General features: G+C 37.5%; 1 protein-coding gene across 1 annotated transcript in view; it reads left to right on the top strand.

The window, feature by feature from the left end:
* Positions 1-18587, top strand: part of UNC13C (unc-13 homolog C (C. elegans)) — a 103458-nt gene that overhangs the window by 79650 nt on the left and 5221 nt on the right. The window contains exons 23-29 of the mRNA XM_009994427.1: positions 3468-3545; positions 10531-10619; positions 11642-11791; positions 14671-14794; positions 16252-16308; positions 17117-17197; positions 17836-17983. Coding sequence (XP_009992729.1) covers positions 3468-3545; positions 10531-10619; positions 11642-11791; positions 14671-14794; positions 16252-16308; positions 17117-17197; positions 17836-17983 — 727 coding nt within the window. The remainder of the gene's footprint in view (positions 1-3467; positions 3546-10530; positions 10620-11641; positions 11792-14670; positions 14795-16251; positions 16309-17116; positions 17198-17835; positions 17984-18587) is intronic.

The following is an 18587-nucleotide window of genomic DNA, read 5'->3' as shown; positions in this document are numbered from 1 at the left end:
AGGGAATGTGTGCAGGCTATTCTGCTGCTACTGCTCACTCTCTGTGCTGTGTCCATGCAGCAGTGAGAAGAAAATCATATGCGCATGGACTCAGAAATAAATTAGATATGGACACAAAGGGTGAGGTTAAGCAAATCAAGACATTATCAATAACTGAACATGAGCAAGGAAAATTCTTGTAAACTGACTTTTCAGTATTGCTGATATTCAGACAAAGCTAGTGCTCTAAGGCAGGCAACATTTAGCACAGTGGTTGCTATAGTTAGTGGTGTATTGTACAGCTGTGTCAATTTACAATTAGATAAATAACTGCAGCACCATCCTCCTACTGTTCCCTTCTGAAAGTAGAGCCCTTGCATGGCTCATATGCAGATCTCAGCTTATATATATGATAGATCAACACACCACATTGCCAGGTTTTTTTCCCCATAATATAGAGAATGTAGCTCTTCATTAATTTTTAACTTTATAGATACACCTTCTAGGTATTCTTTCCCTCTTTCCCCTCCAGGGCAAATACAGAGCTGAAAAGAGCACAGTACTCTCTCTCTTCAGTATGGAGGAGTGAATGCCTTACATGCCTTCTACCTTAATGTTAACCAAGTCCAAATCAAACTTCATCTAAAATAATCTGTCTCTGTATTTCACCCAGTATTAGCAAAATTCAATGTGGAAATGAAATAAATTCTGGAGCTGTATTTTTCCGCTTCCTTCAGTTCAATGCTAATATTAAATAAAGCTTATTGTTTTCTAGAATAAATTAATTTTAATATGCAAGTATTATAGCTTCAGTCCAGTTGTTGGGTCAAGCTCTTTGTGTAGTCTTTTGACCTGTCAGGTGGGATTGTTTTAATTGATTAAATGATTGATTTCTGGAGTCACCTGGTATGCCAGTCCTTACTAAGCCTTTAGATGGAATTAGTCTCATTATGATATGAAATATGGTGCCAAATGCCTTTGAGGGACATCATTTATTTTTAACAGAAGCTACCTTTGTGAAATACATTTACCTTAAGAGAAGATCCCTTGGTCTGGTGATCTCAATAATATTAAAAGTCCACCTTCTGCATTACATCTGCTAGAAGATATTAAACAAATACTTTTTATGATTGCAGTTAGTTTTTGGCATTCTTTTTCAAGTCGATATTTCTACTATTTTTAATGAACACTATAAAATGTGCACGTAAGCTGTTCAAATAAAAGCATACCAAAGGTGCTTTTCATAAAGAGCTGTGTTGAATGTAAAAACATCCTCTTATCTTCCACCTCTTGTCAGAGTTTACAAACAAACCTGGTTTTATGTGGTGTACTTGCCACTCAGTTTCACATGTTGTTGCATCTGGCTGTCTGATCTCTCTAAATTGCTGCAAAGAGTACTCTGAAGGACAAGATGATAATGAAATAATGAGAATGCTTTTCAGCCCTGGCTCTGTTCTGTTGAAATTTTTCCACTGAGCCAAGGTGGGCTTAGGCTCTGAAAGAACAACCGTAGTTTGCCTCAAAGGAAACTTTGAGAAGTGCCTCAGTCTGAAGTATTTCTCTCGTAGCTTCAGTATATTGCCAAAGGCATTTGCACTTGTTTGAATACAAGAAAAAAGATGCTATATTCAGCTACTTATGCCCCCCTTCAGAAATCATAATCATTCATTTGTGATATTGGAGGTAATTTCCAGAATAATATATCTATCAGAAAAGAGAAGATAACAGAAGAGAACAGGACACAGTCTTAGTGAAATTTAATTAATAGGAGGGAGGGAGGGAGATAAATAGACAGACAGACAGAAGTGAGGTTAGTACATTTTTCAGGGAACAGGAGGAGACGAGATATTTCAACCATTACACAGAGCCAGCTGTGGCAAATAGCTTCTTCACTGGAAAGCAGTCATGTAAAGATTAAGAAGTTAGATCAAATTTCATTTTTCCTTCAGTTGAGAAGAACTCCAATACTGAATTCCTCTGAGAGTAACATAGAGCCAATTAAGTCTAAATTATGTTATTGGTCTTTTGAAGACCAAAATCTAATCCCACTGTGTTTCAGCACTTCAGTGTCTAAATTAATCCACTCATGCTTTAAAACACACTGATCTTGACCATCTGGAACTCTTTTAGCAAGTATCGCTTCCCCTAGACAGCACCAAACTAGCATAAAATTTCATATGAATACACAAAATCCTAGTAGTAGATCCTTTATTCCACTGTTTTTGTCATGATTTGGACAATTTCTCTGTCACCCTACTCTCCTGAGGGTGGGTTGGGAATGCCAACGCTGCAGCACCATAGCTCCAGCCACAATCTGGTGGTCACAGCAAGCAGAGGAGTGGACCTCAGGGATGGGGTGACCAATGGGATGTGTGGGACCCTCTCAGGAAGATCAGCCATGGTAGAAGCCCTCAACATCCTTGTAAACTTCCCAGTTTATAGAGAGGGTGATACATTTGGTATGGAATACTTGGGTTGGCCAGCCTGGGTCAGCTGCCCTGGGCTTCAGCCCTCCTCACCCACTGCACCTGCATGGTTCAAAACTTCCCTCCACCTTGGCCACTACAGAAACCTGCACACCACAGCATCTTATCTCTTTTGTTCTCACAGAATTGGACTCTGAATTCTGTCAAAACTGTGTTTTTTCTGAACAGAAAAAAAAAAAAAACCCCAGCAAACCATGACAATTTTTAAATAAGTTGCTTAATTTTACCTGTTTTACTTTTTACTTTATATTTATCTAGCAATCACTGTCTTTTACATTCTAGCTCTGTGTTCTGCTTTAAAGAAATGAGCTTAAACAGCAATATTTTTAGACTAAAATAACGTGTTGACAAATTTCTTGGCTGATTCATCCACCAGCTTTTCAAGCAATGCAAAATGTACATGTCTGGAATATTATTCCTTTATTAAGACATCTGCCTGCTGATTTATCCAAATACTTAAGCATCAGCCATTATCTGGGTTACAGTGCTGTCACAGGTCTGTGCAAAGACTGGGTCTAGAAAGCAATTTGCCATTCCCCTTCCCCCAGTCTATTTTCACTCCCAAATTGTTTTCAGCATTCCTGTGTCTCCTCTCAAAGACACAATACTTTACTATTAGCATTAATCCAGCAGATGTAGTTGTATTAAGTGTGACTAGTAACTACATGGAATATAAGGCTCAGGACGTGAAATACTAGGATCTGAAAACTGCCCAGCCAGGTGGCAGCAGGTATGGAATTTCATGCGGGGCAACACTCTCTTAAGGACATAACTGGTGGTCACTGTGTGAGTGGGTTTGCTGACAGGGAAAAGAGGAGTGGGAATTAAAGAAGGAAGAGGAGGCAACAGTGGTCAGGAACCTGAAATCCTCCTCTAAAAAAACACAGCATGGAAGTAAGTCTGCTGAAGACTGGGTCTTCAGCCCAAAGACAGAGAATGCACATATTCATAAACAAAAGGAATATAACATGCACATTCTCACATTTTGTGCTTTCTTTGTAGCCCTGTATCCTGATGAACAACATTCAACAACTAAGAGTCCAGCTTGAGAAAATGTTTGAGTCCATGGGAGGAAAAGAGGTGAGTCATATTTGTCTACTGGTTCATTCAAAGCTCCTTAGAGATCATTAGCATAATGTTTTCAACCTATTCATAGCCTTAACTTCTGCTTGTTAAAAAAAAAAAGCAAGCCTAGAAGAACTCTTTCATGTCCTGACAATACCAGAAAGACCTAACACTGTTTTGCAGAAACATGCTAATGATCTGTAAAGTTCAACCAGCCCTGGGTGTGTTTTATTATAATTGGCAGTGGCAGCTTTTTTTTAGTGTTTGTATCGGACTGTACTTTGCTTCTTATGTATGTATTTGTGTGTTTTGCCTGTATCTGAAAAAATTGTAGAATATGTGCTTTGTGCATTGTCTGTAATGTGTCATGTCTTTGTCTAATGCCTCTGACTTGCAATCCCACTGAACAGAAGAAAGAAGGAGAGAGATTCTCTTATCAGGTTTGTGATAGTAAGCATCTTTTATTATACCTTTTTTAAGGCTAAGAACAGTCATATTTCCTACTAATTTCCATTGATCCATTCATGTAATTCCCTATGATCTAAAATTTAAAAAAAGAGCTATGCTTGGGCATTCAGTTGACACTGTAAATTGAAAAGTTTTACTAGGCAGACAGTGTAAAGTGTTAGAATTTATAAAAAATCTATACATCATTTCTAAGTGTGCTTTTTGGTATCTGATGTCCTGCTTGTATTCCAAGATTTGGTACCATTTCTCCAACAGCTGCTACTCAAAGTCCAGTTCATGCTTAGCTCTATCTTCTTTTGTGGTTCAGAAGGCTTAAAAGTGCCTGAAGTTCTGTCAATAGTCAAAAGACATATTTATGTGCTTCAATACTTTGCTGATTGTAGTTTTTTACTCTTTTGAAAGCTAATGAAGGAATTAGCATCTTCTCAAGCTAAAGAATACTGTCTTATTAAAAAGCAATGTTTAGATCATGAGTATACTATCCTTAGGAGGAGTAGTTGGCTTTAAAATGAAGTTACACATACACCAGCTTTTTCTTGTTGAGACTGTAGTGTGATAGCTTCATAACACTTTGATCTAATGTGAGCACACAATAGAGACAACTGGAAGCTGCAGTATTTCATATTTCCACATCCACAGTGAGACCCTGCAGAAGTAAGATAGTCCCCTGTGTCTTGCATTGAATAGCATCTTCCAAATGAAGTTATAGATTAACTGTGTGGTGAGGAGGTTCTGCTGAGCTAATAATAGTTTCTTAAAGCTGCCATGGCAAAAGTACTTTGTGCTCCAGAGAATATGAAATAAACTTCAGCGGCCTTGTTGGCAATGAAAATTTCCTATCAATCCTTAAAAATACTTTTTTATCATCCAGACATGGCTCTGTCCTTTGCAGTTACTATTAATCCCCTTTCACCCTCTGAATATGACAAATGATCTTGTCTTCCAGTCTTTTATGTTCTGTGCAGTTCTGTATTAAGGTCTTGGATCCAATCTTAAATGTTAAATGTCATGAATCATAAAAACAGTTAAGTGTCCACAACTTCTGATGAAGACAGGGAACAGGAAAGCTGAGTAGAAGTTCATCTGTATCTATCAAATTATTTTTCTTGTATCTCCAAAATACTCCATTTTCCTCAAGAAAAAATAGTTTTTCTTTTGCTCCCCATAGCTTATACAATAAAAACATATAGTAAAAATAAATAGGGTTTTTCATCGCAGTTTTCTTCCTAAATCTCTCAGCAACTTGGTCTAGTGGGAGCTGTCCCTACCCATACAGGGGAGTTGGAACTGGATGATCTTTAAGGTCCTTTCCAACCAAAACCGTTCCATGATTCTATGATTGTTTCTAATCCGTTTTGCTTTCCCTTTGGATTTTAAGGAGGATGAATTATTAAGGGTGTTACAGTATCAAAGCAGCATTTCCTACAAACATGCAACCTTTGGAGAAAATTTGGAGATCTTTTATTTTTTAATCCCTTTCTTAGGTACCATGACAGTGTGTCTGATTCATGGGCTAAGAAAAAAATATTTTAAAAATACATGCAAAATTTTGTTTTTCTTCTCATTAGGGGAGTTTCATGAAGAAAAGTACATTGCGTTCAAGGTTTTCTCACCATATCAAAGTGCTCGTCAAATGTATGTCCACAAACTGGGATGCTTCCTCTAAGAGCATAAACACTAGTGGTTAATTTTGCCTTACTGAAATGGTATTTTTAAAAAGAAAGCCAGCAGTAAAAGCTGTTTCTTTGCAGGGAGAAAATAGTTTAATATTTTGCTTTTGAAGGGCATGGAACGTCAGATGATTTTCAGTGTAACAAAGAGATCTATTTCAGTTGAAGCAAAGCTAATTCTAAGAAAATGTAAATGCTGTTGATCTCCTCAGTGTCACATTGTGAGCAGCACGTCTGTCAAACTATGCAGTCAAAATACCAGACTGGAGCAGCAGTCCCTGTGTTCAGAGCAAGCCTGTTGCTTTAGTGCAGGGCAGGGAGCTCTATAAATAGCAGAAAAGCTGAACTATTAGCTCTCCTGCTATTAAAATAAAATAGTCTGAACAGTGTGAGGTTTTTTTATTAATGCTCCTCTTCTGCTGTAGCCAAGCAGGAAGGGCACTTATAAAAGCATAGAAATTATATCAGTCTGCTATAATAAAGTAAGACTAGTAAAGTGGGATCCAAATCTCTGCTCTTTTTTTTTTTTTAAGAATCATAGAATCGTTTTGATTGGAAAAGACCTGTAAGATCCTCAAGTCTTTTTTTATTAATGCTCCTCTTCTGCTGTAGCCAAGCAGGAAGGGCACTTATAAAAGCATAGAAATTATATCAGTCTGCTATAATAAAGTAAGACTAGTAAAGTGGGATCCAAATCTCTGCTCTTTTTTTTTTTTTAAGAATCATAGAATCGTTTTGATTGGAAAAGACCTGTAAGATCCTCAAGTCCAATCATTAATCTAGCACACTGCCAAGTCCAAAATCATAGGGAACAGATTAATTTTTGGTTAGCTTCTGTTTGTTTCATCTCAAAGAAAAGCATAATTTGCACTAATTTCTTTTTTCATATCTGACAGATTGGAAGCTCATAAAAGGGAAAGAAAAAGATTCAGTGCTTGTATTGTTTTTCACCAGATGGCAGAATGGCAGAAATGAGTTACAGCAATTAGGATTAAAAAAAGGGGGGAAAGCAAAAGCAGGTTGTTTGTGTACAACAGTATTATATTGATTGTAAGTAAATAATATTTCCACTCCAATAACTGTGGTTCCAACTTAATATGTAATGATTAGGATTTCCAACAGCAATCTATATGTGGTCCTAAAGATTTAATGGGATGACAGAGGCCCAGACTTAAGTAGAATCATTCTCAAGTTTTCACCTTTATATCTGTTAAGTCAGAGGCCTAAGTATTTAGAGCAGTGGCAGCCAAACACCTCCAAAGTGGGATTCACTATACCTAGATAGTTGGGTGTGGGGGTGGAGGAAGGATGATATCTATCAGAGACAAAAACAACCACTAAAGTGATGGATCTGATAATTACCTGTATCTTCCCTAGTTGTACATACAATATGTAAAACTGTTTTCTTAATGGAAGTAACCAGGTGGTCCCATCAGGAAACCATAAACAATTAGACCTATGAAATTGCAGATAAGCAAAATTCCAATTAAAGGTGTTCCCTTTAACTCACGTAAAGATAATTTGCATCTGTGTAGTTTCCTATAGAAACATTACCATGTTTGCAGTTAACCAGTTTGTGTCTGTGCTAGCACACATTAAATTATAGCATGGAATAGCTCAGTCTAACACAGGATATTCAAAACCAGCCAAATTCATCAGAGCTTTTAACTCTTTTCCAAGGCTTGTAGGTATAAACAAATTCACAGTCTTAGATGGGCAGCATTTGGGAACAATGTTGTTCAAATATGTAATTTGTTTCTCAGCTGTTCAGTATCCTCTACATTTGTGTAGCATTTAGAAAAAGTCAAACTAGTAATTATCTATTTAATAATCCATAATTAACAGATCTTATGATGTGTACCAAGAAATTTGTGAGTATGCTTTGTTGTCAGGAAAAACTAACTCTTATCTTTTAAGAAGATGGTAAAATAACAGAAGTATTTATGAACCCAAGAAAGTCAAGCAAATTAAGAATTGGTACAGAATTATGATTTACACATTAAGAGTTTAATAACATTTCCACTACTGGAATAAGTTTGCTCTCTAAAAAATCCAGACTTGAACACCTGAGCAACCTACTTTATATAGGTATATTTAAGGCTAGCCCACACATGCTGGGAACTGTTAATGGAATCCAAGAAGCTGTTGGATAAATGGTCCTTTCTCTCTTTCAATTCTTAAATTAGATATGGCACATTAATGACACTTTTTTTTTTTTCGAAACACCCATCCCTCCCCCCCAAAAGAAGAATAGTCTGTTCAGTTACCAGTTGTAAAGTGCCCCCTGAATTTTGTTGTTGGAGCCATCTTAATACTTCCCATCTTAGCTGAACCATATCAGAAACAAAACAGCAGGCCATGGCTATGGTATATGTGGATGATGTCAGGCAAGGGCTGGTGCCTGAGGACCCTCTGACTTTCCCTGGGAACTCACGAGCACAAAGAGGCCCGTAGTAAAATAAAGGAAAAACGCACATTTTAGTCCTGGTGAGCTGCTCAAATTGCCATAACTTCCAGTAGTTGAACCAAAACAGCAGTAATGCTGTAGAGCTTTGCCTGGTGTTCTCAGTCATGGCCTGGCCAGGTGCCCGGCTGGCCGCCCGCATACCTCTTTGTGTCCCACTCCTCCCGAGGCACTGCAGTGACAAGCATGAGCATGTGTAGACACAAGGCTGGATGTCCTGCCAGATGCCTCCAGCTGTGCACACACAAACTTGTTCACACAATTTGTGAGCACAAAGCCCCCTCAAACATCCAGCACTTGCATGCACCTTTGTATAATGTATGTCATGTCCACAGTCCGATATTAGTATTTGATCCAGCTTTAGCCAAGCTATGTCAAATTCCAGGTGAATTTAGCAAACACTTTGTGTTTTCTGGTTATCACAACAACCTCTGATAGAAAGTAACTCCATTGGCCTTTGTAGTCCCAATAACAAGATGATTCTCTAGCTTGTGCATGATCTGGTAAGAAATTTTGAGTCTTCTGCCTGCCTGGTATTTTTGTGCTTTCTCAGATGTGTACACTGTTCAGTGTGAGTGCTTGTGCGTTCAGTACTTGTTAAATGTTGATATTCTACTGGTCTTAAATTTGTATTCTGTATGTATCCCACCAAAGGAGGCAGTATAATTCCCTAATGCATTTCCTGGAAAACTCTTTGCCCTTGTTAGTAAACTCTTTCTTTGTTAACTAAACATAGACTTTTTTTATCCTTGCTTTTCATATGAAGGAAAACTATCACTTTAAGTGTGTGAACTGAGTATGTCTGCCAGTGAAACTACAAAGACATGGAGTGGAGAACCAACAGAACTCCCTCCAAGCAAAGTAAATAAAACTAAATCAAGAAGTAGTTACAGTGTTAAAATATGAGATTCTCACATTAGAAAAGTGCTACACATCACTGAGTATCTTCTAAGGGATGTGAGGAAATTCCACTTGTCACCTAGTACTGAAAATATTGGATTTTCTATGCTTTTAAACCACAAGTATCTTCTCAGGAGAGGAGGTATTGTCTAATATTAGAACAGAGTTAAGTCTTTGGGGGTGTTTCAGTGTTGTTTTTTTTCTTTTCTTTGCCTTAAAATTCCTGTGTACTCTTATGTAAGATGTCCAATGTGCTGTGACACAGCTTCCCTTGTCTCTGAAGTATGGCTACAAGAGTTAACCTACTGCACCATAGGGCTCTTAGAGCATCAGGTGAAGAATAGGCACTAAACACTGCTCATGCAATTGAAAGATATGAAAAATCAAATAGAGACAGACCTGATTATGCATTCTAAACATGCAGTTTCCTTTGAAATTGTCAGAAGATCTGTACCTGACCTTACTGTTCAGGGAACAGAACTCAAGGGTTATCATTGAAAATCATTCCCTAACATTGTGATGCAGATAGGTGAAAGGCCTGGAGCATGAGCTATTCATTTAAATTCAGCTGTTGATCTTGATGATCATCAATCATACCCCAAAATACAGTGTAACTATTTCTCCTAAATGTTAAAATCTCAGGACAATAACTCCTTCTAAAAAAAATTTTTAAATGAATGTATAGCAAATAGACAAGATGCTGATCAATATCAACAGAGTATTGTTTGATTAAATATCTATGCATGGATCCCCACCCCTGTAAGTGTAAAACTGTATTTCTCCCCTGCATTCTCTTTTTTTCTGTGGTTAGAAAACCTGTATCAGAGGTACAGGAGCTGTTCTCCCTGTACATAAGGATGCATTGCTCTGTGCTTGAATTATGTATGTTTTAATGGCTTTTAGAAACAGAGGTACTGAAATTCAGTAGATTCCCTTTCCTCATACTACATGAGTAGAAGCAGCATGGAATAGTATTCAAGCCATTCTTTCCAGTGCTGGCTGTTCTACTGCTGTGCTGCATTAATGGAATATGGAAACATCTTCCATGCAAATCACACAAAACAATTATTGATGGTGGTGAAATGTACCAGAAAAATTAGAATATGAAAACACCTGCAGTATCACTAACACAAACCCTAAATTCTACTGCATCCTTCTCTTGGTAAGCCTTGTGAATACCATATGCCTGATAATGGTAATTCTACTCTTGTGACTGCCAATACAATTTACACTATCCCATAGAAAGCCATTGTTTAATTGCATAGTTTTAATGTCGAATAGTATAATTCTTCACTATTCCTATCAAATATTTTCCTTTAAATGGTACTTGGATTTTTAGGCCTACTGAGGCAATCCTTTGTTCTAAGAGGTGTTTCCACATTTGGTTTTCCATAGTGCAGTGTATCATTACATGTAATCCCTAATTTATCAGTTGTAGTGGAAAACCCAAAAAACATTGTGTATAAGTAAAATATAACATTACTTTATCTCTTTACAGCTGGACTCTGAAGCTAGTGTTGTTCTAAAAGAACTTCAGGTGAAACTTAGCAATGTACTGGATGAACTCAGCGCAACATATGTTACCAGGTAACAAACCTGTTTTACTGCAAAACGTAGAGAAATACTCCAGTTCAAAATTCTATCTCCTTGATTAAGTCTGGGTGTTGTTTGGATGTCCTGAGGGACAACCTGTTTCTGCCCTGATGAAGTGGTGTCAATTTGTGTGTGTGAATGTGTTTAGACTCTACATATAGCAGTCACCTCACTGTAAAGAAAACTGAAAATTTCCCGTAGGCATGAACATGTTACAGAAGTGAGGCTGATTACTTTTGTTCTGCTTTTTAGATAACAGAAATTGCTGGTTTGTTTATGTTACTTTCTGAGACTGACAGCTTTTTCCAAGTGGCTTTCTTCAACCAGGGATGTCTGCCTGTGTTTAGCCTGTTTCAAATGGTCACAGTGAATGGCCTTCGTAGGTCATTTGTTTGCCTGTGGCTCTGCAAAAATTGTCTTCTGAGCCTTATTCTCAAAATCTTTCATTAATCAGAGAGCACACTGCAGTCTTGGATGAGGATGGTGCTGTGCCAGAAGTGCTTCTGCTGCAAGAAGCTGCAAGTTACCTCTGCTTCAAATTAGAAAGGAATCTAAGAAAGGGGATTAGTGCTGTAGTGGTTTTCATTAGGCAAAGTCTGCAGTTGCTTCTCTAATCTGTCGATGAACCGTCTGAGTTGACAGTGTTCACTTCTGAGTATTCTTAGTTCCTCCTGAGAATTCTTGAGAAGCTGCACACTGATAGTGGGTCATAACCTGACCTACAGATCCTGCTGCACCTGGTACAGAAAAGTAGTACTTGGCACCCCTACAAGGGCATGAGAAGCACAATGATGGAATAGAAATGGGGCTGCAGGAAAACAGTATATTTATCGGTTATATGAGCTTTGGAAGAGTTATTTTCAGTCTTTAACACCTGCAGTTTTATGTATTTGTGAAACTTCCATTCCTGCAGAATAGATTTAAATCTTGTTGAACAACTTGATGCAGAATTATAAATCTTGGTTTCTATCCCAGATTTCTTTTGTTCTCTCTTGTTTTCTTTTTCCATCCTGTAGCTTCCAAATTATTATCGAAGATTGTGTAAGACAAATGAGCAATGAACTGAATCAAATGCGAGGAAATGGGAATGCAGCAGCCAACAAGAACAGTGCAGCCATTGATGCTGAGATTGTGCTTCGGCCTCTCATGGATTTCCTGGACAAAACGTAAGTGTGCCAGGCTGGTGTGTTTGGCATTAATATGTAGAAACACTCTGTATTATTTGTAGTATTCACATGTGCACAGTGCTAAACCTGTTGACTTATACTGAGCAATTTGTACATGAGCTACATATTTGCCTTCCTATTTTTTTGTCATTTTTTGAGTCATTACAAAGGAGCTAGGCTCCAGTCACTCCTCCATGAGCTGTGGCATAAAGGAGTTGCTCTCAACAAAACAAAACAAGTAAATTCCCTATACTTAAATTGCCTGGCATTTGTTCTAGGCTGGCATCCAGTGCCCTCCTGTTTATTAATATTCAATTCTGTGTCCCCAAAAACCTGGTCAACATTTAAAGGTTTACAAAGCAGCTAACATTGTTTCTAAACATGGGATTGATGGGCTTGCTATCTTAGAAGCACAACTGGAATTGCAGCTCCCAACTGTACATATGCACAGCCAAAGTCTAAAAGTCATTGGTGGAGCAAGGAATTGAATGAGATTTTGGTTTTTCTTTGGAGATTGGATTTTTCTAGGCTTCATTTTTTTTCAGGGCTTTGGCAATTATGTAAATTCCAATGACAGCTGGCAAAGGGCAAGAGCTTATTTAATGTACTTGATAAGATTTGGCTATTTTTGCAACACTGTCAAGGGCAGTGCTTGGATTCCTAGCCTGGAAAAGGAAAAAAAAAAAAAAGGAAAAAAAAAAAAGCTGCTTTATCTACATGTCAGCCTTTCATTTTTAGCAGTCTTCCTGGTCCTGTGTGTTAAGTTAGAAGACGGGTATATATTGCTTTAAGAAGATGGTTTTAAATTTTAATTATCTTTGAGTTAAGATCTTTATTCCTAGCATAAGTCTTCAAGAAAAGCCAAAAGTGTTTATACACTTACATTTGCTATCCTAAGCTCATCAAAACTGGGTAAGTTGACTTTGCTGTCAGGTTCAATTCCAAATTGCCATTTCTCAAAGCCATGTTTATAGTTTCTTGGAGTTTTAATTGAAAAATTAAACAAAAAATATGTTCTTATACAATACAAAAAATAATAATAATACAAAAATATGTTCTTATACTGTCTGAATAGAAAATATTCCTCACCACACGAATGTTTAATGGAATTTTAGCAGATGCTAAACCCATGCACAGAAAGTAAAGATGGGAATTTTTTTAAAAAAAAAAAAGTTTAAAAAAAGGAATTCCAGTGCTAGGGAATATCACTTTTCTTACAAATATAATAGGATTATTATCATGTAATATTAATGTGATTTGGAATATATTTGCTTAACTATGCTTTTATTTTTGTTCTTACTAAGAGTAGTGAGAAATGTGAATATTTATTATGTGATCAGTACAATTAATTTACAGTAACCTTCTTTTACATTAGCTCTGTAAAATTCCCCATATCATAGAATCCTAGGGGTTGGAAGGGACCTTGAAAGATCATCTAGTCCAGCCCCCTTCCCAGAGCAGGGTCACCTAGAGTACATCACACAGGAACGCATCCAGGTGGGTTTTGAATGTCTCCAAATATGTTCTTATACTGTCTGAATAGAAAATATTCCTCACCACACGAATGTTTAATGGAATTTTAGCAGATGCTAAACCCATGCACAGAAAGTAAAGATGGGAATTTTTTTAAAAAAAAAAAAGTTTAAAAAAAGGAATTCCAGTGCTAGGGAATATCACTTTTCTTACAAATATAATAGGATTATTATCATGTAATATTAATGTGATTTGGAATATATTTGCTTAACTATGCTTTTATTTTTGTTCTTACTAAGAGTAGTGAGAAATGTGAATATTTATTATGTGATCAGTACAATTAATTTACAGTAACCTTCTTTTACATTAGCTCTGTAAAATTCCCCATATCATAGAATCCTAGGGGTTGGAAGGGACCTTGAAAGATCATCTAGTCCAGCCCCCTTCCCAGAGCAGGGTCACCTAGAGTACATCACACAGGAACGCATCCAGGTGGGTTTTGAATGTCTCCAGTGAAGGAGACTCCACAACCTCCCTGGGCAGCCTGTTCCAGGGCTCTGTCACTCTCACAGTAAAAAGTTTTTTTTCAGATATTCTCCTTGAACCTCCTATGCTCCAATTTGCACCCATTACCCCTTGTCCTATCACTGGTCACCACTGAGAAAAGCCTAACTCCATCTTCCTGACACTCACCCCTTAGATATTCATAAACATATATTCATTTGTGTGCTATTATTTTTAAATTTTTTTTTTCCTGTGCCTGAAAACTTCAGCACTTTATACATGGCACTGCTTATTCATCATGATACATAAGAGATGGTTTATTAATATACTCTTAAATAAAGAAAAAAATCTAAGTACACAGATACTCCAAGTATTTAACTTTATCATTGCACAGGTATGCCAGAGTGTAGCAAAAAAATGCCTCCAAGTGATAGGCCTGAATTTGCACTGGCTATCAACACCTAGTTCTACATAACAATAGAAATACAAGACAAGAAGGGAAATATTTTCTTCTTAGTTTTCAGACATAAATTATATATCAAAATATTAAATTAGGGTCTTGGGAGTACTAAACTGTATCCTCCATCAAGCTTTATAACTCATCATCATTTTGCATTTTTTATAAATATTTATCAGTATTAGGATAAGCAATGTATTGGATAGCAATGTGTTAAGCAATTAATTGGATAGTGGAGATTAACATGATTTTTAATCTGCAAGTCTTGTTTATTTACCAAAAATAGTTACTGATAATGTTGCAAAATAACTAAGTCATTGAGAAATCCTTATTGATAGAGAAAAGCTAAACCATAATGGTCACTAATCTGAACATATAGTGATACAGCAGCTCTGAAGTTTTAATGCTAGTTTTGGAGACTGGTTTGTATTTTGTTTTATTCCAGTTTAAGCGTCTCTGCAAAAATTTGTGAGAAGACAGTTCTGAAACGAGTTTTAAAAGAGCTTTGGAAGTTAGTCTTGAACAAAATAGAAAAGCAGATTGTGCTTCCACCACTGATGGACCAAACTGTAAGTGTCTCAGCAGTTCACACTCGTTATAAAAGTTGTAATAACGTGCTTAATCTGGTGTTGGCCAAGGTGTCTAGTGGTGTATGTTTCCCTACCTTGGTGAAGGACTGGCACCTTGACTGGGAGTAGTGTGTTGCTCTCTGGTGTTTCAGAGCAGTGTCACTAGGCTGCTCTTCCAGAGCTGGCAAAGAAGACCCTGCTCCTTCATGCACTGCCTTCCCCAACACAGGGCATTTTTGTGAGTGCAGTGTAAAGCTGAATCACTGAATTTTTAGCATGCTTTCATGGTAAAGGCTTTCCAGTTTGATTTCTCTTTATCATGAACAATAGTGTTCCTTGCCTTTCCCACTTGCACCATGAATTCAATTGCTTCCATTGTTGTGCTCTCAGAAAGCCGGGAATGCTGATCCATTCTTTAGTCCTGCCTGCTGTGCAGTTCCTCATCTTCAGACAGCACTTAACATCAGGAAGTGTAAGCCAAGTTTAGCTCTGAAAGTTTGGAGTATTGAGTAGCAGACTTGATCACAGGTCCTCTTTGGGCAGGACTGCATTTACAGCCTGAGAAGATGAGGGAGAGAAACCTAAGTTAATACAAAAAGTAGAGCTGCTACAAGCAAGAGTGGTGTGGGTGATGGCCAGAAACGAGCCCTGAGTCATGACAGAGCTGAGAGCACCAGTGAACACTGATTCTGTCTAAGGGTTAAAGAAAAAGAGCCTGGCTTAAAGTGCCTTTCTTTAATTGTTTTTTTACTTTGGATTCAGAACCATGTCTTACTGAACAGCCAAGTAACTGCACTAGTAATTATATTTCTAGGAGTAATCATGATGAAAAATGTGAGCATGGTATTATACTAGGATTCTGGTTGTCTAAGACAAACATGGAGGCATTAGCCTTTGGGCAGGATTTGGCTACTGTAAAATATTGGTTTAACTTCATAACACTTTGGTATCTTTTCTTACAAAAAAGAAAAACAAGGCTTTGGCTTAGCAGTGTGCTGATACACTGAGTGTTACTCAGCTGAGGATTTCTCTGGAGACTGTTAAGCTTGTGCAGATTCCTCAAGGCTGCTCACTTATTTATATTAGTATGGCATCTGAGAGCTGTGATTATAGACAAACATCTTATTGGCACACTGTCTAAGGAAAATCTCAGACTTAGCTTAAAAATATTAAATACAAAATGAGATAGCAGAGAGGAGAGCACAAAACCACTACCAGAGGAATACAAAAAATTAATATCAAGCCTAGGATACTGGAGGGAATCATGTCGCAAGCATTTAACTTAGTCTTATCAACTGAATGAAAATATGTCTCGTGTAATTGAAATTTTCATTTAGCTTTGCAAAACAGTGACTTTGGCTAATGTCCTAGCAGCAAATAAGATTATGTTGAATGTTGGCATAAAAAGCAAACATGCTCTAGCAAGTCTATTTCCTGAGTTTTCCATGTGATTACAGGGGCCTCAGATGATATTCAGTGCAGCCAAAGATCTTGGACAACTGTCAAAACTCAAGGTAATGAAGCTGTGAATAGCCTGCTCAAATGAAAAAGAACAGATGAATATTAGTGACTGTGAGGCCAAGCCTCATGCCTCAGTCTTGTGTTTATTTACTATAAAAAGATTCAATATAGCAGTAACCATTGATAGTACCTCTACAACGAGCTCCTCAGCACTACTTTGCTGAAGTCCACAATACACTTGATGGGGAGTTAGATGTTTATACTGGTGTCAGTTGTTTGCCACATCAATTTTGCCATTAGAATTTCAGAGTTGGGCAGAAATGGGGTAATTCATACTTCATGAAAAACTGCTCATTTTGCTAGAGGATTTAAAATGTTGCCTGAGTAAAATCGCAAGATGCTTATTTTAAACAAAGATTTTACAAATGTATGGTCACTTTCTGACTCTTTTTAACTTATGTTCTGATAGGAAACCCTTTTTTGTTAAACATGGGACATTAACATGCATTAGTGAAACTGTCAGGTTCATTACTAAAATGAATTATTCTGGTATCATCTAATCCACTTCTTTAAACTTAAAATGTAACTTTTTCCCAGACCCCTCAGGACAAAGAAATAGTACACCATAGAAAAAAAACCATTTGTTATTTTTCCTTACAATCTCTGTTTTCAAGACACAACATGATTGCTCCAGGTTATAAATAGTTGTATAAGAAATCTGAATTAATCCCTGTTGGTCACAGAGGCTTACAGGCATTTGGCAGTTTTGTTTGGGTTTTTTGTTTTGGTTTTTTTTCCAAGAATAGACATGCCCACAATACTGTCTCTCAAAATTAACTGCAGATGTAACTTGCTTTGCAGGACCATGTGATCCGAGAGGAAGCCAGAAGCCTGAACCTGAGGCAGTGCGCAATAATGGACGTAGCATTAGTTACTATAAAGGTACAGCTTTATGTGTTTCTCTCTTCTGTGCTGGAATGATCAAGAGCATTATTGATACAAGCAGCTGCTAATACAGAATGGTCCCTTAGGATCCTAAAGATCCCTTTGTATGTCAAGGACCATTTGATCCTAAGCTCCTTGTATTGACTTGAAAGCAAATGTCTAAGTCTGTTTACAGAAAAGTTAGAAAAGTTCTTGTGCCAGTTGCAGAGAGATCATGGACAGCATCCACTGAAGGAACAAGAGGTCAAAGTTTTTCTGATTCTAGTGTTCCTTTACTGTTCAGAGCTACTAAATCAGTCAGTTCAGAATATGTGGTAAATCCGTATTATATTGCAGCATTGCCTCTTTTCCTCCCACTAAGGCGACACTGAGCCTGAAAAGTGTAGCTGTTCCTAGCTGCACCCTCCTGCAAACATGTATGATAGAGGTTGTGTGGAGCACACCTGAAAACAGGATTTAATGCCAGGCATTACTCACAGCTATGTTTGACTTTGGGAAAGAGCTCTGTAGTAGAGATGAGGACAGTTACCTCAACTACTATAATCAAATCTAGCCACACATGCTAGGTATTATCTTACTTAAAATTGTATGTAGCTGAAGCCTCCCTGAATGACCAAATTGGTTTTTCATTTTAGCAATATTTCCATGCTGGAGGAAATGGGCTGAAAAAGAATTTCCTGGAAAAGAGCCCAGACTTGCAGTCCCTGAAATATGCTCTGAGCCTTTACACACAAACTACAGACGCCTTGATAAAGAAGTTCATCGACACTCAGACATCTCAAAGTAAGTGACATGTGAAAGAGATTAAGTGCATCAAATTGGATTTTTAATGTTTTAAACAGTCATTTACTAATCACATTCTCCAAACACTGCGGTATTTTAGAGTTTATTGTCACAAACTTGCCCATGTGATATTATCCCATATCAACCACTGCTGTCAATCAAAGGAGCTTCTCTAAGGGCTGTGCTTGTCAGCCACTGTACCTGAAGAACAGGTCCCAGAGCTGTATATGGACACTGAATATCAGGGCCAGTTATAGGAGCAACTCCAGACACAAACAGGGTTGTAGAGGCTATACCAGAGTGCATATTAGAATTGCAGAAATAGAGTGAATCATAGAGGACATTGGCAGCACTAGATACTTTCAGACCTGGAGGATATTAATTACTAATCACAAATAACTGCAGAATGCAAGGTGTATCCCTTAATGTTTCCTTTTGGGATTAAGAACAATAAATTGTGAGCAGCACATCCTTATTGTAGCACACTGATTCCCAGTCATGGAACCCACACTTCTCCTTCCGGTAGGTCATTTGTGGGTTCAAAAGTAATAGATGGTTTTTGTAGGCTAAAATACAGCATTATTTTCCCTATCTAAACTTTTTT

This window comes from Chaetura pelagica, unplaced genomic scaffold (genome assembly GCF_000747805.2).
Source record: "Chaetura pelagica isolate M959 unplaced genomic scaffold, ChaPel_1.0 scaffold222, whole genome shotgun sequence".
NCBI lineage: Eukaryota > Metazoa > Chordata > Aves > Apodiformes > Apodidae > Chaetura > Chaetura pelagica.
The sequence above is the reverse complement of the archived record's forward strand: the minus strand, read 5'-3'. Positions and strand labels throughout refer to the sequence as shown.